General features: G+C 33.1%; 1 protein-coding gene across 1 annotated transcript in view; it reads left to right on the forward strand.

Moving 5' to 3' along the window:
* Positions 1-2,149: 2,149 nt before the first annotated feature.
* The window catches only part of MYO16 (myosin XVI), an 851,952-nt gene continuing 833,217 nt past the window's right edge, over positions 2,150-20,884 (forward strand). The window contains exon 1 of the mRNA XM_074192022.1: positions 2,150-2,653. Within this exon, the coding sequence (XP_074048123.1) occupies positions 2,626-2,653 (28 nt within the window). The 5' untranslated portion in view covers positions 2,150-2,625. The remainder of the gene's footprint in view (positions 2,654-20,884) is intronic.

A 20,884-nucleotide genomic window follows, 5' to 3' on the forward strand; every position in this document is an offset into this window, starting at 1 on the left:
GTTTTGCAATATATACCATTTATTTTGCTTTCTCTCTTGCCTTCTCTCAGCTAATTGAAAACTAAGGCTTTGGCTAAGGTCTGCTTAAGACTGGTCAGAAAGAATATTATTATTTCTGATGTAAGAAAAAATATAAATATGTGAAGGAACTTTTTCAGGGTCATGCAAATGGCAAAACTAGAACTCAAACTGGAATGTAAATTTAGATGGCATGCTAAGGATCCCTTAAGGCCTCATATTAACTTAGAAAACCATATTTTAGCAACATCTATGTTATATTGTATTTCTTATTTATTTTGATAAATATTTTCCTATTATATTTTATTCTGGTCAGATATATATTCATCCTGCATGCCAAACATTTGGTACATTTGCTAGGGAAAGAATCCCTAGATGAACAGGAATTCAAGTTATGAATGACTTGATTTAGACTATATTTTTTGAACTGTATTTTTTTTCTGGCCTCTGTGGATTCTGAGAAACACCATTTAGTAAATGAATTCCTGATCTGGCAGATAGAGAATACAAAAGTATGTAGATAGGAACCAGATTCTTGATGTGAAGGATGCTAAGGTAGCATCCTTTTTGGAGTATGGGAAAAGTAGAAATGTGTAAGGAAGGCTGGAAAATATGTTGGATCATATTGTGAAAGGCTTTATATGTCAAAGAGAATGAGTATTTTTTCCTTGAGTAATAGGGAGATATTGTTACTGATAGAGTGACATGGTCAGACTAGATTATTTAAGAAAATTGTTTTGGTAACCATGTGGATTGATAATAAAGAGAGTCCAATTGTGAGACTTTTTAAATAGTATAGGCTTATTTAACTTTGTATTTCCTAATGGTACTTAAGCTAATACCTCAAGAATAGTACTTTATATTTGACTTATAAATGAATAATTATTAGTGTGAACTAGATTTCTTCTGGGGAGATGCTAGGTGATTCAGTGGATAGAGAGAGTGCAGAGTCTGGAGTCAGGAAGACTCATGAGTTCAAATTTGACGTCAGACACTTACTAGCTGTGTGACCCTGGGCAAGTCACTTAACCTTGCAACAATTTCCTCATATGTAAAATGAGCCAGAGAAGAAAATGGCAAACCACTTCAGGATCTTTGCCAAGAAAATCTCTAATGGGGTCATGAAAAGTCAGACAAGACTGAAAAAAGACAACAAAGATTTCTTTTACCTAATGTTTGAGGAAAAACGTGTGGTCAAAGAAGGTTAAATTTGTGAAAGACAGCAGATAAAGATACTGTTTTAGTCAGTCACATGTCATGTGACTAATCAGTACATTCATTTGCTAAGGATCCGTATTCAGGTCAATAGCTAAGATATCTATCCTCTAATCAAAGAAAGAGCAATACTTTTGCCCTTCACTTCTGTTTTTAATAAATCTAGGTTGTGTAAACTTGTTATGTGATTGCAAAATTACTCATTAGCGGTTCATTCTTGTCTGAGTTCTGCTGTGAAAGTAGCAATTCCTTCCTTTTCTTTTGCTTAGTAAGGAAATGCAGTTTCTACAGTGGTGGTGTCATTGCTTAACATCCACTGCAGGCTTGCCTTTCCAATGTCCTTAAAATCCAAAGCATGATTTTTGGAACATAGCAACTTGTTCTCTATCAACAGCATACAGAAAATGAATTTACTGGATTCAAATGAACATATGTAAATCAAATAGATTCTGTGCCATATTTTTGTGGCTAATATAGCTTTTTACACTATGACTGCACATAATTTTTAATTTGAGATTGAATTTATGTAAATCTTACTGTTCTTTCCTTCTGAATTCCAATTCTGCTAGTAAGAGTTCTCACAGACAAATGCTTAAATGCTTTTCATTTCTACAGAGAGTAAATCAATAATTATTTAGAATATGCAAACTATGTGCTTTGTTTTTCATTTTTGATTCCACATGGGGACTTGGGGAGTGTGGGGATGACTGTGAGCTATTGCTTGATTCTTTCAGTAGACCAGACAAATGAAATGATCTCTGATGCTAAAAGGTAGTTATTTTGAGCGCCTGCTATCAGTTTCCTATTCACACAGCAACTGGTGGCAACTAAAAATACCCAGCTTTTACCACTAGCGAAGAATCCGGTCACATTTGGCTTCCAGACAATCTGCACAAACAAGCTTGAAGATCCCTTCTTCTTGCGCCTTCGCTTCAGCCCACTCATCGAGCTTAGTTTGCTGCCATTTGGAAGCTATTGAAAAGCCATTAAGCGGCAGGACGGTGGGCGCCGCAGTGCAGCAGCACACCTCAGCCTCCAACAATGTGGCTGCGAGTGCACACCAATTAAATCTTACTATTCCTGGGGATGTGGGATTAGGAGCTGTGTCAATCAGCGATGCTACAATAGCACGTGCAGCAGCCACGGTTCAAGGCACATAGAGAGCTTTATCGAACTCCAGCTGCTGCATGAGGATGAGTTTGAAGCTTTTTTTTTTACATTTTTTTTTGTGTGTGTGCAAGATCATGGAATAGGAGCTCCATTCAATAATGCATCCTGAGGTAGACTGGTTACCTGAGGAAGGGCTCTAAATTATGCAGTTTGTGGGGAACGACTATTGTAGCAGAAGAGGATGCTGGAACATGTAGCAAGATTACTGTCTGAAATGGAAATATGTCTCACTATCATTTTATCAAGTGCTGTAAGTAACCTTGATATTTTGCTTTTGTTGCTTCCTTCCATTTTTATATATATATTTTTTGGCAAATAACAAAATTGAGGAAGGTGCCAGATGAATGAAAATGATCTGTTACTTTGAATACAGGTGTACAGGAAACCTAGCATTCTCTAGTTTATCTCCCAACCTCTGGAATAATTTTAAAGTGATTTAAATACTGGATTAACTCTGGGAAACTTTTCCTCTTGATAAAAAGAAATAAAAATGAATGACCTCTGTGGGGGTGGGAGATTACACAGGGATTGTTTTATGAGTAATAAATACTATCAGACAAGATACAAAGGAGAATTCATTAATCAATGTGAAGGTCATCTTAGTATTGTGTACTTCTCAAGTTTGATTGCCTGACAGCTTGGGGGTTTTCCATTAGATTACAAAACTGCCTAGACTTTCAAGTTTGATCCTACACTTCTCCTTGACTGTGGACTTTTACCCTTGCACCACTCCTCTTGAAGCATAAAAAAGAAAGAGACCTGAAAGTGATGTCTGTGCCAAATTCTGCAGATTGATTCATGTTGGGGAGGGGAGGGGCAGGGAAAGCTTTTCATAAGCATTTCTGATATGCTCTTCACTAAGATGAAATTTATGAAAGTGTCACATTTCAAACTATTTTTGAAGCTACAAAATTGCTGCATCTTAAACCTTTTACAAAAAATAATAGTAAAATGGAAGACATATTAGGATAGTATTTTCATGTCTTTGCACCCTCAAAGTAACAAGAAATAGATTGCCATATATATGTATATATACATATATACATATTTTCCTCTAAAAGTACTTTTAAAACTTCTATCATATTTATGTCATAGTCTTCCAGTGCCTACTGATATGTTGTTGAAAGTGTTTTTCTTTTGATCACCATGAGCATAAAGTGTTTTAAGGGCCAATATTATGACTATTTTCTGTAAACGGAATATAATTAAGTAAAGGATATTTCAGGCAAACTTTAACTGTGTCATGAATAAAATTGAACATGTATTGCTAATGCCTGAGTAAAAATATTTGACTTTCTCCTGTCTTCTGTGGCACATGCAGGTATGCCCTATAGCTTCTGTTAATGTTAATGAGTTAACTAGTAGGCATAACCATGTGAAGAGAGACTCTGACATTTTACATTTGTACTCTGATAAAAGCACTTTCATTTTCAACTCTACTAAAACCCAATAGCAGTTTCATCTGTCAATTTGGACATGAGTTCTTAATGAATTGAAATTGGAACTTTGATTGAAAAGATTTTTGTGCAAAAGCTTGCAATTATCACTGAGTAGTTTCCTCTTTTTCAGTTTAGGGTGATTTCTCTGATGCAAAGACTTACTGCTGCTGATGTTGGTATTCCTTTCAATGTGCTAGTCAACTATCAGAACTATATTTTTCCTTTGAGTTTGTAAAGTCAATTCATTAGGCTACATCCTTCTGCAATCTAGTGTTCACCCATCCCCCTCCCTACCTTACCAAGGTACTAGCTAAGCAGATTGAATATTTTTCCTGCTAGAGGACAAGAACAGAGAGAGAGATTTAATATGAGCACTGGGGGATTAAATGATGCTGCATTGGGATTTTTTTCAACAAGCAATTTGGTACCCAAATATAACACTGAAGTGCTTTTTACTAAAGTAGATTATTTATTTCCTGATCTGTTGAGCAATTGAGAGGCTCAGAAAATGAAAAGGACAGTTATGCTGAGTAAACAGCAATAAATATCTATATCTATAGCTGCATATATTATATACACATATACATATTTTTGGAGGCTCCTATGATAAAAGGTGGAAACTAAATTTAATGAAATTTTGAATAGATCAGACAGGAGCTATAAATCATTACAACAATATTCCAAATTAATTGGTATTTTTTTCAGAACCTACTGTTTCCAAATTTTTGTTAGGTGCTATAAGGGACATAAGAGAAGCATGAGGTCAGCAAGGTGGCACAGTGGATAGAGCACTGGCCTTGGATTCAGGAGGAAGGGAGTTCGAATCTGGTCTCAGACACTTGCTATTTACTAGCTATGTGACCTTGGGCAAGTCAGTTAACCCCGATTGCCGCACATCAAGGGCCATCTCAAGTCATCCTGATCCATATCTGTCCTTTGGACCCAGATGACTCCAGAGGAGAAAGTGAGGCTGGTGACTTAGTACAGCCCCTCCCCCAACTCAAATCCAATATATGTGCTTGTCATGGCATCACCTCCCTGATGTCATGAAAATGAAGGATAAGCATTAAATTAAAGTGAAGCATAAGGTATGTTTTTCTGCCTTCATGAAATTTGCAATTCACAATATTCACAAAGACAAGACCATTGCAGAAGAGATAGCTACAAAACGATTTAAGGACTATACTGTCAGGTGCAAAATTATTTACTACCAACACTTTCTCAAAGACTTCAGCAGAGAAAGATCAAAATGGACTGAAACATCCAAAGATGACTTGAACTTGATCTGAAAGAACTTTTAGAACTAGTATGAAGAAGGATGAAGAAGTTACATGGCATAGTGCCTATAAAGTTGGATATGTGTTCAGGGAACCATAGATTCAAATTCTGAAACTGATACATTAAGTATGTGATCATAGGAAAGTCCCCTCAGTTTTTTCAATTGGGACAAAAATAGGACTAATAATAATTATTGTAGTTTATACTTTATATAGTTATATCAAATGAGTTAATATATAAAAGGTATGCATAAATATCTTTTATTATCCTGCAAATATATGATATGCATATACATACATGCATATATGTTTATATATGTAAACTTGTAGTAGTAGTAGTAGTAGTAATATTGGTAGTAGATGAAGAACTGAATTTAGAGTCCAGGTGTTGCTTCAAATAAGTATTTGCCATATTACTCAACAAGCCATTTTAAAATTTGTTATTACTAACAATGTCTTCTTATAATTTGCTTAATTTTTATTTTAAGAATTAGCCACTGTGTACTTACATATAGTTTTTTAATTCACTATAGTGGCCATAAGAATAATGTCAGCTCCTGAAATATCTTTCTTGATTTTAACAATGTTTATTGTCATCTTTGATGTCATGATTGTAATTCCTGTTTTTTTGAGTCACTTTAAGCATAATAATTTTTTAACACTGTTTACACTCTATACATAGGTATCTGTTTCAGATGTTCTTATATGCAGCAAATCATTTTTGTTTCATGCTTTTTTGTTCTATACTTTTTTTTTTTGCAAATGGGGTATGTAACTGCATTTAGGGTTATAATTGTTAGGTTTTGTATTTTCTTCCATTAAATATATGAGTGTGATTAAATTTGTGGTATACAATTTGCCTTTTAAAGGAGATAAATAAAAGAGAAAAAAACACTCTCATTTTGTTTTCACTAATCTGAATTTAGCTCTTTCTTCCAATGAATTTAACCTAATGCTATATGTTCTAGCTCTCCTTGATTTTTATTTTATTGTTCTCATTGACTTTTATTTGTTTTGTTTTTGTATTTCCCAGCTACAATAAAAGTTATCTAACTTACCATGTCTTTCAATCTTCATTCCTTTTTTTAAATCAGTGACATTAATTCCTAATGATCCTTTTCGCAAAATTTTGTTTTGATTTAACCCCTTTCTCATTTGTTTTTCCTGTGATGCACCATTCCTAGAAATTCCAGTCATTGATGGAGGTAGGTGGTCCAGTAGACAATGTTTTATAACCCTGATATCTTGGGACTTGACTTTTTAATTTTTTATTTTCCTTTGGTTTTTCCAATATGATGATTTGAAGCCCTCCCTTGGAATCTATGATGCTCTAAACAATCTTTTATTTTGAATTATGCTCCTTCTTTCCCAAATATTTCCTGTCATGTAGTGGAAGTTAGTATTAAAACACATCTGTGAAGAACCCAATGCATGTAAGTGTCCAGATGACATCAAGAGATTTAATTGCCAAATGCATCTTCCTTCCTCAGGTGTTCATAGGGAAGTCTAATGATATCATAACTGTATCTGATGACTATTTATAGCACTAGGGGCAGCTAGGTGACACAGTGGGTAAAGCACTGGCCTTGTAGTCAGAAGGACAGGAGTTCAAATGCAGCCTCATGCATTTGCCACTCAGTGTGACCTTGGCCAAGTCACTTAACTCTGATTGCCTCATATCCAGGACCATCTGCAGTCATCCTGATTCATATCTAGACATTGGATTCAGATAGTTCTGGAGGAGAAAGTGAGGTTGGTGACTTAGCACAGCTCCCCATTTACTCAAATTCAATTCATGTACTTGTCATGGCATCACCTTCCTGATGTTGTGGTCTTCTTTGAAAATGAAGGAAAATATTATTATTATTATTATTATTATTATACAATACTAACTCTTTCTTTTGAGATATTTTTCTAGTGTTCTATCTTAATCTCTCACCAGCCTAAAAGAATGGAGCAAAATTGAAAATCTCTAATCATTCTTTCTTCTTCTGTCCTGATCAGTTATTATGCACCACAACCTTTCATGTCTTCATCTGAAAGGCAATATTCTTGATTATCTCACAAAATATAATACTGAGTAATCAAGAAATGTGCATTTCCTTTGAAATATTAATTCACTTCTGTCTAATATCTTTATAATTTTCATAATCGTATTGTTTATTCCTTAGGTTCTTTGTACCACTGAATTTTTTTTTCAAAGATGAAAGAAAAACAAATAAAAAACAAAACAACTCTCTCCACATTCATCACTTTGTCCATGCCTACCTCTATGAAAACAAACATTTCATTTCTTAGTTTTACAGTACTATCTGAAAGTATTTAACTGCTTGCTTTTTAATCAATTTGCATATTGGATATCTAACTCACATCTGGAATCTTTTGAAGAGTGATTTTAATTCTTTCTTTTACTGAATATCCAATTATTTCCTTTGATCTATAGGCTTAAATTTGAAAGATGTGCTTTTTTGTAGTGACAAACTATCTCTTCAGAATGCTAATTTTAATTTTCCCTCTGATTATTTGCACTCAGGAAATTATATTATGCTATTCTCCTTGGCTTTCTTTACTTTGAAGTTTTTGAAGACTTTCTCCCTCCTCCTCCTCCTCTCACTACCAACAATTGTGCGTTCTTTTTGAATTTCTGAAATCTGACTATATTATTCCTTAATGTATTAAACTTGGAAGGCTTTTCCCTTTTCATGCTCTTTGGGAATATTTTTTTATATTTATCTTTTTTTTTAAAAAGAACACTGTTGGTGTTCTTTGTATACTCTTCACTTTCACTATAATTGCTTTCTTTCAGTGCATCCATAAAATTTTTCTCTATTTCTGAGAAAATGAAACTAAGACTTTCACATTCATTTTATTTTTCTAAAAGGTCTACAGTCACTAAATTATTCAGTTCCATTTTTATTTGCATGTTACAAATTCTTATTTTGCTAGTTCTCTTCTAAATTAATAAAAAAGCTTCATTATTTTTCCTTTTATTTTTGTTTTCCAGTTCTGTCATTTTTTTTTTAGAGAATACTATTATGAAGAATCATTCTTTAAAATCCTCATTTCTCCCTCAAGGTTCAATTGTTGTCAATTTTTTAAAAAATCATTAATTCTTTGATCCTTTTTCTGAATTCTGCTACAGATTCTTAGAGTGACTTCTTCATAATTTAAAAGATCTTTGCAGAATTTATGGTAATTATGGTAATTCAACTCCCTCAGAAGATTTTTGAATCAATTTCATTTTTTTGCAAATTGCTAATTGATTGAGACATTAACTTACTTTTTATGCTTTTCTAAAAATTTCATAACTTTTCCTCAAGAAACATGTCTATCTATAGAAATTACTTGATTTTTCTGTGATGCTCTTTAGGAAATTGTGCTTCTTACTGACCATACTTTCTCTTCTGAAATCCTAATATCATAATGACCTTTCCTTCATTCTTCCTTCCTGTTCTCTATCCTCTCAAACCACCAAAATTATCTAAACTTTAGATACTTAGGGAGTGAGGGTGACTAGTTGAGAGAGATTACACTATAGGGAGACTACAAGTATGCTCTGTAGCTGGAAATATTTCATTTTTTACTAGTCCTACTAATCTGAGATGTCTTTCCTGTGGTTGGATCAGGAAAGGGCCCATCCATAGTAAGCAGGATATTCCCAGAAGCCTTTGCATTTTGCTTTAGTATTTTTTTCCACAACTCTCTCACAACACTTGCTGGCTATCTTTTTCTTCTTATGTTACATTAAAAAGCTATAGTCACAGCTAAATTTTGATAGTCTCTATCCTCCAGTTATTTGCCCATTTTTCAGATCACTCCAGATTAGCTCTCTTCCTTTGTTCTTGAACTGTCTTCTTTAATGGTCCTGATAATGCTTGGAGATTCTACAATACTTTCCAAAGGAGTTACTTCAAATAGTCATTGCCCAAAGTTTCATTAGGCACAAGGACTGCAAAGCTACTCTGAAGGAGAGGCTGTAACACATGGAGGAAATTCAGGGATTTGGATAGTACAGAAAATATTATATGTAAGGTTCTTTGAAATCTTAAAGTACAATATAAATATTGACTAATAATTATATGAAACCTTTTATTGGAAAAGCATTGAATGCAAAAGGAAAGGGGAATGGCAGAAGATAAGATGGTTAGGTGTTACCATGGAAATAAGAAACATGATCTTGGACAGACTTCAGTAGATGAAGAGGTTAGAAGGGTTTAGCCTTCTATGGTCCTTAGAGTCACAAAGAGTCAGACATGACTGACTGAATGACTAAGCAACAACGATGATGTGGAGGAGGATGATGATGATGATGATAAATATGAGTTTTCTTACGGTTAGTTCCTTCATCTTTATTCTTCTGTCATTTCTGAGTTGTTGTTTTTTTATGTTGGGTTCTTACTTGGTATTATTTGGAGGTGATCTTAGGGTACCTTTGAAACTATCATCTTCCCAAGACCAAAACAAAAATTATGAAGAAATCAGAGAACCAGTACTCAAGTCCCTTAATAATCCATAGACTTTGTGGGTTTAGTGATTGTTTTTCACTTTGTCCTTATAACCTTATAACCTTAGCACAATTCCTAAAGCATGATGAGTGCTTGGTAAATTTCTCTTGTATTAACTTGATTGAAACTGAGAATACTATTTTTATCTTTGTTTTTTCTAGTTATGTTTAATCTTCAGCCTAAAACAGATATAGTTTAAAAAATAAAATTGAAAAAGTGAAAAATGGGAAAAATTTTATTTGATCTCAAATTTTGTTCTTTAGTTTCTGATCATCACCAAAATTTTTAACAGTGGAGGCAACAGATTATTCCTTAATAGGTCTATGCCTTACTTTGCTCCTTTCATAATATCCTATTTATATAAATCAAAAAGACTTTATCAAGCACCTAATATATGCTAAATACTGTACTAGATTCTAACAGTTCAAGGACAAATTCTATTGAGGGAAAAACATGGACACACAGAAGCATATACATACATGTACATAAACACTGAATAATAATTGTTAATGGGATTTCCTTGAAATACTGATGTCTCTATTTTGTGTAGCTAACACTGTCTGATTGTTTGACATGCTAGGCCAAGAAATACTTTGCCTATTTCTTAGATAATAATAATATTAGTGTGTCATATAATTTATAGTACTTTACAGATTAGAAAGCATTGAACTCCTAAGGGCACAACTAGGAGGCATAATGAATAAAATGTCAGACCTGGAATCATGAAGACTAATGTTGAATTCAAATATGGTCTTAGAAACTTACAAAGTGTGTGAACCTGGGCAACTAACTATTTGGCTCAGTTTTCTTATTTGTAAAATAAGATGGAGAAGGAAATGGCATATTGTTCTATTATTTTTGTCAAGAAATGGGGTCATGAAGAGTCATATATGACTGAAAATGACTCAACAACAGCAAAACACATTTAGAAATCTTATAAGGGAAGTAGTTCAAGTCAATAACCCTCTTCCGAGTGAGGAAATGAAGAATTATAGGTTTAGAGGTGGAAAATATCTGTCAAGATCTCTAGGACAACTCTTTTTTTTTATGAAAAAAAACTGAGAAGTATGGAGTTTAAATGACTTGCCCAACATTGTATAGTTAATGACAAAATTAGTGAGCTTAGATCCTACTGCTAAAATTCCATTGGTCGTCCAAATGTATATCCTCTGATTTCAAATCAAGTTTTCTTTTTCTTATATCAGCATTACTCAAATGTAATTGAGTAATTTTCTTGTAATTTTCTCTCTGAGTTGATAGTTGATTTTGTGCTCTAGTTATCCCTAGACAGATTTTCCTCTATATCTTGTAAGATATTAAGTATTGTTGTGTTTCTTCCAGCACCTAAAACATTGACTTACACTTATAGGTGCCCACAGAATCATAAACTTCATGAAGGAAGAGGCTATATCTTATCTTACTTTTTGGCTCACTTAGCAGAATTTTCTGTATAAGAGCAAGATGTGCATATTATTTTTCTAAATGATGAATGAATAAGTGACAGGTTGAGTGATGTTTAGTTGTATCAAATTGCTCACAGTAAGAATGAAGGTTTATGATGTAGAAATATTTTTAAGCTTTTCACTAGCTGACTTATATTACACATTTACTGTGATTTTTAAGAAGTTGGGCAATAAGGAACAGCATTACTAAAAAGCTGTCGTCTAATGATATGATTTTAGTTTGCTGTTTTTGAATAAGTGCAATCCCAATGCTCATATATTCATGCTGTTCATTTTTGCTCTGTTCTTTCTCTCTCACCTCCTCTTGACTTGGAACTTTTGTTTTCAAAACTAGGTCACATTAGACCTCTCTTCCTTTTAGATTTTTAGATTTTGACCATTTGCATACTGAGTTCTTGGGAATGGGAATAGAATAAAGACAAGATAAAGTTATTCCATAGAATAATAAAAAATCTTTCTTCCTCTGCCAGCCGTACTACTCTCCCTTGTTATTACTTTTTAAAATTTTTTTCAAGGCAGTGGGGTCACATGACTTGCCCAAGGGTCACACACATCTGGGTCTGAGTTCATTTTTGAACTCAGGTCCTCCTGACTCCAGGGTCCACTGTGCCACCTAGCTCCTTTGTAATTTCAAAGAAACAACTAATTTGTCAGGCAACTAAACAACAGGGTCCACTGTGCCACCTCTCCTTTGTAATTTCAAAGAAACAACTAATTTGTCAGGCCCTGATGTTCTGATCTTGGATTTAATATATATTTAAATTATTTAATAATAACAAGTCATACCTACTTTTTTGCCATTTGTAAAAGACTTTCTTCACAATGTCTTGACAAAGTAAATAGTACAAGTTTATCATTCCAAGTTCAAGGTGAGTAAATTGAGGTTTCAAGAAGTTAATTGCTTATGCTTATACAATTAGAAAATATCAACTCCAGAACTGAAATTTAATTATCTACCTGCAAATACAACCCTTTTTTTCACTACTAAACTGCCTCTGAATATATAGAAACGAATGATACTACAATAAAAGAACAAATCTTTCCTACTATTAAGTTATTTTTGCCCTGACATGATGGTAACATTATAGTCCAAGATATGCTTTTAGGAGAATGTAGAGTTTGTACTAAAGAGGACAAAGACAGAAAAAGCAGTCAAGCTGATCAAAATCTATGTAAGGAGTTTAATAGGAGATTCACTTATAAAAACAATAAAAGTTGCTATGCAATGAATCTGAAGGAGAGAATACTAAAGCTCACTGTGTATCTCTGCGTTTGTGTTTGTGTGTATGTGTGTGTGTGTGTTGTGTGTGTGTTGGTGGGGTGATTTCCAAGTTTATCAATGAAAAAAGCAAAACAAAACAAAACCCAATATACCTGTTCTTCTATTGATAAAAATTTATGTTTAATCTCTATTCACAGATTAAGAAAATCATTAATGGAAATATTACTAAGTAACCAAAGCCCTTTGGCAAGCAATATTTAGCAAGGGACTATATCTTTGCCACTTATAGTTGACTGGAGTATAAAGAAAAGAAGGGTTTACTCTGCATAACTATTTATTATTCTTACTTTTTATTACTAATTATTTTATTATTTATTATTGAATGTCTTCTCCAAAAAATTACTCTAATCCACACAAAAGAATAATTCAGTATTTCCTAAATTCATATAAACAATAGTGATTCTATTCAGGAACACTATGATCATAAATATCAGATGAAGAGTAAAACTGGGAGATGTTTGCCTTGTTCACGGAAGATGTTCATCTCTGGTGATGGAAGAGTTTCAGAGGAAGTTCAAGTTGAGTAGTGTTCCTCTGTGAATAGTGAAGTCCTCCAGATAGTTCATTGTATTTATTTCACTATTTTCTGAATCACTAGAAAGATTCTTAAATGAAACATAAAGTTACTTACAAGTATAGCAACATTTAGAGATCTATGTAAGAAATATAAAATTGATGACTTTTTTTTCATATTATGACCTGTAGTTGGATGGATAATCTGTAGAGTTTATTTCTTTATACAGAACTCTGAATTTATATGAGCATATTTGTACAAACAACTGTAATTCATGTATATTTTTGTATAGGCATAAAGCTTATATGCAAGTGTAGAATCAGATCTAGAGTTGAATTGAAAAAAATGAGAAAATTTGGAAAATTGAGGACAATTTTTATGATCTCCATTTTTCCCACAATAACAAAGACCTATGAGATAGAACATTAGAATATTCTACTAGTCTTACTACTTCATGCTAGCAAAATATGGAATAGAAAATTCTCCAAACCACTTAAAATTGATATTGTAGAGAGATTTATGATCATGTACATGATGAATGTAAGCAGGCTGCCACATATAACCATGTTGGACAAGAAAAGTAAAAGATATATTCAAGGAAATATGTGATAAAAAGTTAAATGGGATGGCCATTAGGCAAGGATGAAGAGTAATGGAGAACCAGCGTATTCCTCTGGTACCTTTGATATTTCATTTGAAAACAAAGGAAGAATATAGAGAAGTGAGTCATATTTATAGGTATAAAAGTCATTCCTTAATTGATAAATGTTCAAAAGATATAAACATTTATGATGAAGAAATAAAATCTATTTATAGATATGAAAACTGCTATAAACCATTATTCATTAGAGAAATGCAAATTAAAACTATTCTGAAGCACTGTCACACACAGATCAGATTAGCCAATATAGCATAAAAGGAAAATGATCATTGTGGAAAACTGAGATATTAATGCACTATTGGTGGAGTTGTGAACTAATCCAACCATTCTGGAAAGCAATTTATAACTATATCCAAAGAGCAATAAAACTGTGTGTACCCTTTGATCCAGCAATACCACTACAAAGTCTGTATTGCAAAGAGATCATAAAAAGGAAAGAAGACTCACATGTACAAAAATATTTATAGCAGCTCTCTTTGTAGTGGCAAAGAATTTGAAGAGATGGCCATCAAGTAGAAAATGACTGAATATATTGTGGTATATAAATGTGTTGGAATTCTTTGCTCTATAAGAGATCATGAAAGTATAGACTTCAGAAAAACCTGGGGAGACTTACATGAATAGAGAATGAAGTGAGCAGAAAAGAGATCATTGTACACCAGCAGGAACATTATGTGATGATCAAATATGATGGTCTTAGCTTTCCTTAGCAGTACAATAATCAAAGACAATTTTAAATGACTTGTGATGGAAAATACTATCCCTGTCCAAAGAAAGAATTATGGAGTCTGAATGCAGACCAAAGCATACTATTTTCCATTTTAAAAATTTGTTTTATGCTCTATGGGATTTTTTTTACCCTCTCATTTTTTTTGCTCCCTTTTGTTCTGATTTGTCTTTCACAAGATGACTACTATGGAAAAGTGTTTAACATAGTAATAAATATATAATCTATCACCGATTGCTCACTGTCCAGGGAAGGGGATGGGGAAAAGAGGGAGATAGAAAAATGTGGAACTCAAAATCTGCCAAAAATGAGTGTTGAATGTTTTCCTGTAACTGGAATAATAAATAAATAAAGTTTATTTTTTAAAAAAGAAAGCAAAAGAAGGCTTCTAAATATGTTGAATGATCTCCCCTTGGCAAATTTATAAAAGAATGCAGTTAAGAGCTGTAGAGGATGGGGAGGCATGGGTAGGTTTTAATATGATTCATTGAATAAACTTCCAAAATTGTTGAAATCTCAGATGCACTCAAATATTAAATTATCAGAGAAGAGAAAAATCAGAAAATTCTAAATAGTTAAATAACTTAATATATAAACAACTATTTTAGGACAGACTTTCTCTTTCTCAATTCTCTTTCTAAACTCTTTTTTTTTCAGAATAGAGAAGTCCAAGGACACTCAGTCTTTTCTTTGAGACAATTTTTAGATCTGTTTCTAAAAATTATCCCAGCAAACTCTTTAGAAGGCTCTTAAACTATTAAGCTTTAAATTGAGTTCTACATTCAGGAAAATGATCTAGATGTCTCTGTTGGTGGCTCAATGAATATGTTGTTGCCATGGAGTGGGGCAGTTAAAAAGGTTAATTAGATGCTGTGCTACATTTTAAAACATGGTAGTAAAACTCACAAGACAGTTATGATAATGACCTTAAATTAATCAATTGTGTGTCCTAAACTGTGTATCCAGTTTTGTTTGTCTCAGCTTAAAAAGGGACTTTGCTAAATAGGAAGAGGTTGAAAGAAAGGGCAACTTAGAGAGACTAAAAGCTTCAGGGTTCTTGATTAAAGGAGGGGTTGAATTATTGATCATCTAGAAATGAGGAGTGATAAGAGAGACAGACACAAATTAATGAATGATTTTGAAGAAATCATTTGGTTATTCCTCTTCATTTAATCCCTTAATGAAAGAACAGGAAAACACATTGAAATCTAATAACAGCAAATTTTAGATAGATGGAGGTGTCTTTTTATTCTTTATACTGTAACTATGAAAGTCTTGAATGTCTTTGAGTATATCACTGAGTTATTGAATGTATTATATATATATATATATATTTCAGAATGTAAAAGTTTAAAGCAGAACTATTTCATCATTGTATGATGTGTCAATTTTTTTAATGCTGTCTGATTGTGCTAAGGCAACATTTCCTACTAGTGAGTGCAAATTTTACCTCTCTTCACCAACTGACTATACATACCTTGTCATTGTTGGATGGTTTTTGAGTACTTGACCTTCTATTTGATTTTATTGTTTGACCTTAAATAAAGCTTATTCAATGCTACCTTAGCTTTCTCATTTCAAATTTTATAATGCGATGATATCATATTATGAATTTTAGTTATCAGAACAGATCATGACATATAGTGCTCCTCTGAAATATCAGGTAATCATAGGCACTTCTATCTAGTCATTCATCCCAAGGTGGTTTCCAAGAGTAACCTACTACTTCTGACATAATGAAGCTTAATTTTTGCTTACCTTTTACATTATTCAATGGAGAAATTGCACAGTATTTTTAAAGTGCTTGGTACAGTGGCTATCATAAAATAGAACTCATAAACATAATATTTTCCTATTAATTATATAATATGGAAATATATTATTGTAATTATTCTTGATACTGTGGTTCTACCCCTAGTGGTAATGGAGTTGACAAAGTTTCTCTCAGGTACTATGACAGATCACCTACAGTAATGGAGCACTTCTTGTCCTTGTCACATTTTGAAACAGTGCAGAAGGAGAACTGTATCACAGACTCAGAGACTAGATTGAAATCTTAACTCTGTTACCTTTGTCATCTTGAACAAGTCACTTCACATCTAGACTTCAGTTTACTAATCTTTGAAAATATAGTTTTGGACTTCTTGTTTCCTAAGGTTTCTTCTATCTCTAAACCTCAGCTAGAAAGATAACTATGGAAAAGTGCCCACAAAATTTTACTATTTTCTTTAACTATTATCACTTGAAATTTATCAGTACTGTTCTATCAAACTCAAATTATTTACTTTTAAGTTCTTACATCTGACATGAAAATATCTCCTGGAAAAGGTTCCAAAAACAATGAAAGCTGCCAGTGTACTAAGAGATTTAGCTACCACACTGTCTTATTTCTATTTTTTGAATTTTTATTTTATTCTTAATTTATGGAATAAAACAAGCATTTCCATAGCATAGTATAATAAAAGAGGTGACTGCACATGAAACTGCAGATCTACTGTGCTCAACTTGATTTCTTTTAAAGTATATATTAACTTAGCCATGTAAATTTATTTTTCCCCTCCTCCCCATTCTAGAGCTGGCTATCATTAGATACAAATATGTGTAGGTATTATCCATGGTGAGTATGTATGTACATAAATATAAAATCATTCTATAAATACTTCTTTTTTATCAATTCTTTACAGATAGCATCTTCTTTCATATGCCCTTTGTAGCTAATTGGCTATATATAATAGTCAAAATGACTTATTCATTCAAAAGTTGTCCTTAAAACAATGTTACTTATACTTTACTCAATGTTCTCTTGGTTCTGTTTTGCTTTTCATTATTTCATGCAAGTCTATCAATGTTTTTCTAAAATCAACAAATTCATCTTTTTTTATAGCTTAGTAGTATTCCATCACAATCATACACTGTAATTTGTTCAGGCATTCCCCAATTATATTTCAATAGTGTTCCCATTACATTATCATTATACTGGAGTCTTTGAAATGTCTTTCACAGAAGTTTTATCAGGAATCTTTATAATCTTCCTTTCTTTCTATTGGACTTAACTCTTTTAAAAGTCCTTATTGTCTGCCAATATGCATTTTTGTCCTTCCTGTCTCTACCTGTTTAACTTTTGTGCCCATGGCTCTGTCCAACAAGCTTTTGACCTTTAGTCCACAAACCTATCCTTCAAAGAGAGAGCATACCAATGTGTCTGACTTTCACAGCATCCTCTTGTATTGTTTTCAGTCACATTCTCCTCTTCATGACTCCATTTGGAGTTTTTTTTTGGCAGAGATACTGGAGTGGTTTGTAATGTCCTGCAACTCATTTTAGAGATTATGAGACTGAGGCAGACAGGATTGGCTCACTCAGGGTCACAGCCATTAAGTATTTGAAGCTGGATTGAATAGGTCTTCTAGACTCTACACCCCCTAGTCTTATCTACTACTATTAGTTGACTCAAGCAACAGCCTTCTAGTAAATTCTTATTACATTGTTCTCCTTTTTTCTACACCACTTAGTCCTAAACTAGGTCTCTCACATCTCTGTCTCCATCTATATCTCAAATGAAAATCTCACCTTTAACTGAGAAAATTTGATGAGTTCTTCCCCCCTTTTTATGCATCTCAAAACTCATTGATATCTCATTCTATCTCTTTTTTTCTCTGATAATGAGGAATCTCTTCATCTTAGAAAGGTCTTGACCCTCCAATTTCTGTCAAAGATTTCTCTTTCAATAATTCTTTTTTTTAAAATCTTTAACCTCTTACTATGTACTGGTTTGTTCATTACCCACTTCAAACAAGCTTAAGTGTTTTCTTTCTTTTAGTGGAAAAAATACCTCTGCATAATTATCCTTCCCAACTAGCATCTAGGTGGTTCTGGCAAGTTTTGTTTTTTGATCTGTATCTGTTTTAATTTCTTCTTTTTTTAAATGATGAAAATAATAACACCTGCCGCCTAAGATTATTCTGCAGAACAAATAATGCCCCAAATGCAAAGAGAACAAAACAGAATTTAGTATCTTATCTTCCCAAACTGCTTCTCCTTCAAACTTTCTTATTTCTTCTGAAGGCAGTGACATTCTTTTATTCAGATTAATTAGTAATCTCCACATTTTTCTTGACTTCTCCCTTTTCTTCATCCCACATTTCCAATGCCTTGGCAAATCTGTTTCTTTTCCCTCCCCACCAAAATTTCTTAGTCTTCATTCTCCTCTCTGCGGCTTTTAATATTGCCAATCACATTCTAGTCCTTGATTCTCTTTAGATTTTAGGATACTACCCTTTCCTTTTTTTCTCCTAAATATCTGACTGTTCCATTAGTCTCAATGCTTCTTCAGATCACACCCTATGACCAGAGTTGTGTGCTGTACCTCTACTCTCCCATCTTCAACTGCCTTTTAGACATTTCACTAAATGTAGATTTAGTTCAATATATCCAAAACAGAATTTATTATCATTTTTCTAAACCCCCTCTTTCTCCAACTTGCCTGTTACTATAGAAGGCAACACCCCTGTCCCAGACCCTCAAGCTTATAACAGAAATGTCATCCTGGACATTATCTCTCATACCTCCTCCCATGCTCTATCCAAGCTGGATCAAACCCTGTGGGTTACATTTTTGCAACATCTCTTATTCACATACCCTTCTCTCCTCTGACTTTACCAACACTCTAAGGCAAGCCTTCATCACCTCACACCTTGATTATTGCAATAATCTTCTGCTAGTTCTGTCTACCTCAAGTATCTTATCACTATAATCCATAGCATCCATCCAACTGCTAAAGTGATCAGAAATTAAAAGTCTAATCAACTCACCACAATTCTAAATAAAATTCAACTGTTTCCTCGTCTCCAGTATCAAATATAAAATGCTCTGCTTGGCTTTCTAAGACTTCATAACCTAGCCCCTTCCTACTTTTTCCAGTCCTCTGAAGTTTTATATTCTTTACACATATTCTTCAATTCAGTGAGACTGACTTCTTGGCTGTGACACAAACAAAGCACATTTAATTTCCTGGCATTTTCATTGGCTATGTCCCATTCTTGGCATGCTCTTCATCCTTTGCTCTGATCTCCCTAATTTTCTTTAAATCTGTCCTGAAATTCCACTTTCTGTAAGAAGCCTATCACAATCCTTAATTGTAATGACTTCCACCTTTTGGAGTGTGTTTTTTTTTTTTTTTAGTTTTTGGAAGGCCAAGGTTTTTGGAAGTGACTTGCTCAGGATCACACAGCTAGGTAATTATTAAGTGTCTGAAACCAGATTCAGATCTGAACTCAGGTCCTCCTATCTCCAGGGCCAGTGCTCTATCCACTGAGCAATCTAGCCACCCTGACTTCCATCTTTTAATGTTTTTATCTTGTATATACTTGCTTTGTAAATATTTGTTTGTATTCTTGTCTCCTTTTTTGCATCTCCAGATTTAATTGCACATAGTAGATGCTTAATGAATGTGATTAGTCAATGTCAATTAGCTAATAAATAAACAAGCAAATAAATAAATGAATGAATAAATAAATAAATAAATATCAATTGATTTTCAATGTTTTCAGTACAGATTTTGGGGTATATTTTGTCTATATTGATTTTTGAAGACCATGTTTATATTATAGAAGGAATTTGATCATTTTAATTATTTTCATACATTGCATTATTATAATATTAATATGTTATAAAGTTAATAGAATTCCTTGGTAAATCACACTGTGGGATATTTTATCCTTAGAAGTTCATTTATGGAAGTCATCAATGGATCTTTTGACAATAGGTTATTCAAATTGTCTATTTCTTATTTTGATACTCTAAGTTTAATTTTTGCAAAGATGACAGACAGCTGAGAAATATACTCCTTTATATGATTATTCAATACTCACTAGAGTTCTATGATATTTAACATTTCTAATTTCTATTCAGATCCTTATCTTCTTTCCTCTTTTGTTAGATTGGCATAACTTTTTTTGTTTAGGTTTTTGTAAGGCAAATGGGGTTAAGTGGCTTGCCCAAGGCCACACAGCTAGGTAATTATTAAGTGTCTGAGGCCAGATTTGAACCCAGGTACTGCTGACTCCAGGGCCGGTGCTTCATCCACTACGCCACCTAGCTGCCCCTATAACTTTTAAAATTGGACAAACTGAGATACTCCAACTATGGTTTTATAGTTTTACTCTTTTTTCCTCAGTTATTTAGATTTTTAAAAGTATTTTAGTGATACATTTCTCAGGGCATAAAGGTAAAAAAATAATTCATTGCCTCTGATCTTCAGGAAAATTAACTTTTCCTATTTATCTTTTTAATCAAGTAAATTTTGTGTCTTATCTAATATCTGATCTGAGACCTGATTTTTATAAAAAAACAAACAATAAAATTTAATCTAGGACTTTTTATTCTTAGTTAATATGCTAGTGTTATAAAAACAATCAAACAAATATATTGCTGGTTTATGATTTCTAATTCATTCAGTTATCATCTTCCATATCATGGGTAAGATTATTCAATTCACTTTTACATGTATGATCATTAATTGTTTATTTCCTTTCATCCTATTCACTTAAACATTTTCCTCTCTTTACTCCCTCCCCCCATCTAGAGAAAAGAGGGTTAGGTTAAAGGAGTGTGA

This window comes from Macrotis lagotis, chromosome 6 (genome assembly GCF_037893015.1).
Source record: "Macrotis lagotis isolate mMagLag1 chromosome 6, bilby.v1.9.chrom.fasta, whole genome shotgun sequence".
In the NCBI taxonomy this organism is placed as follows: domain Eukaryota; kingdom Metazoa; phylum Chordata; class Mammalia; order Peramelemorphia; family Peramelidae; genus Macrotis; species Macrotis lagotis.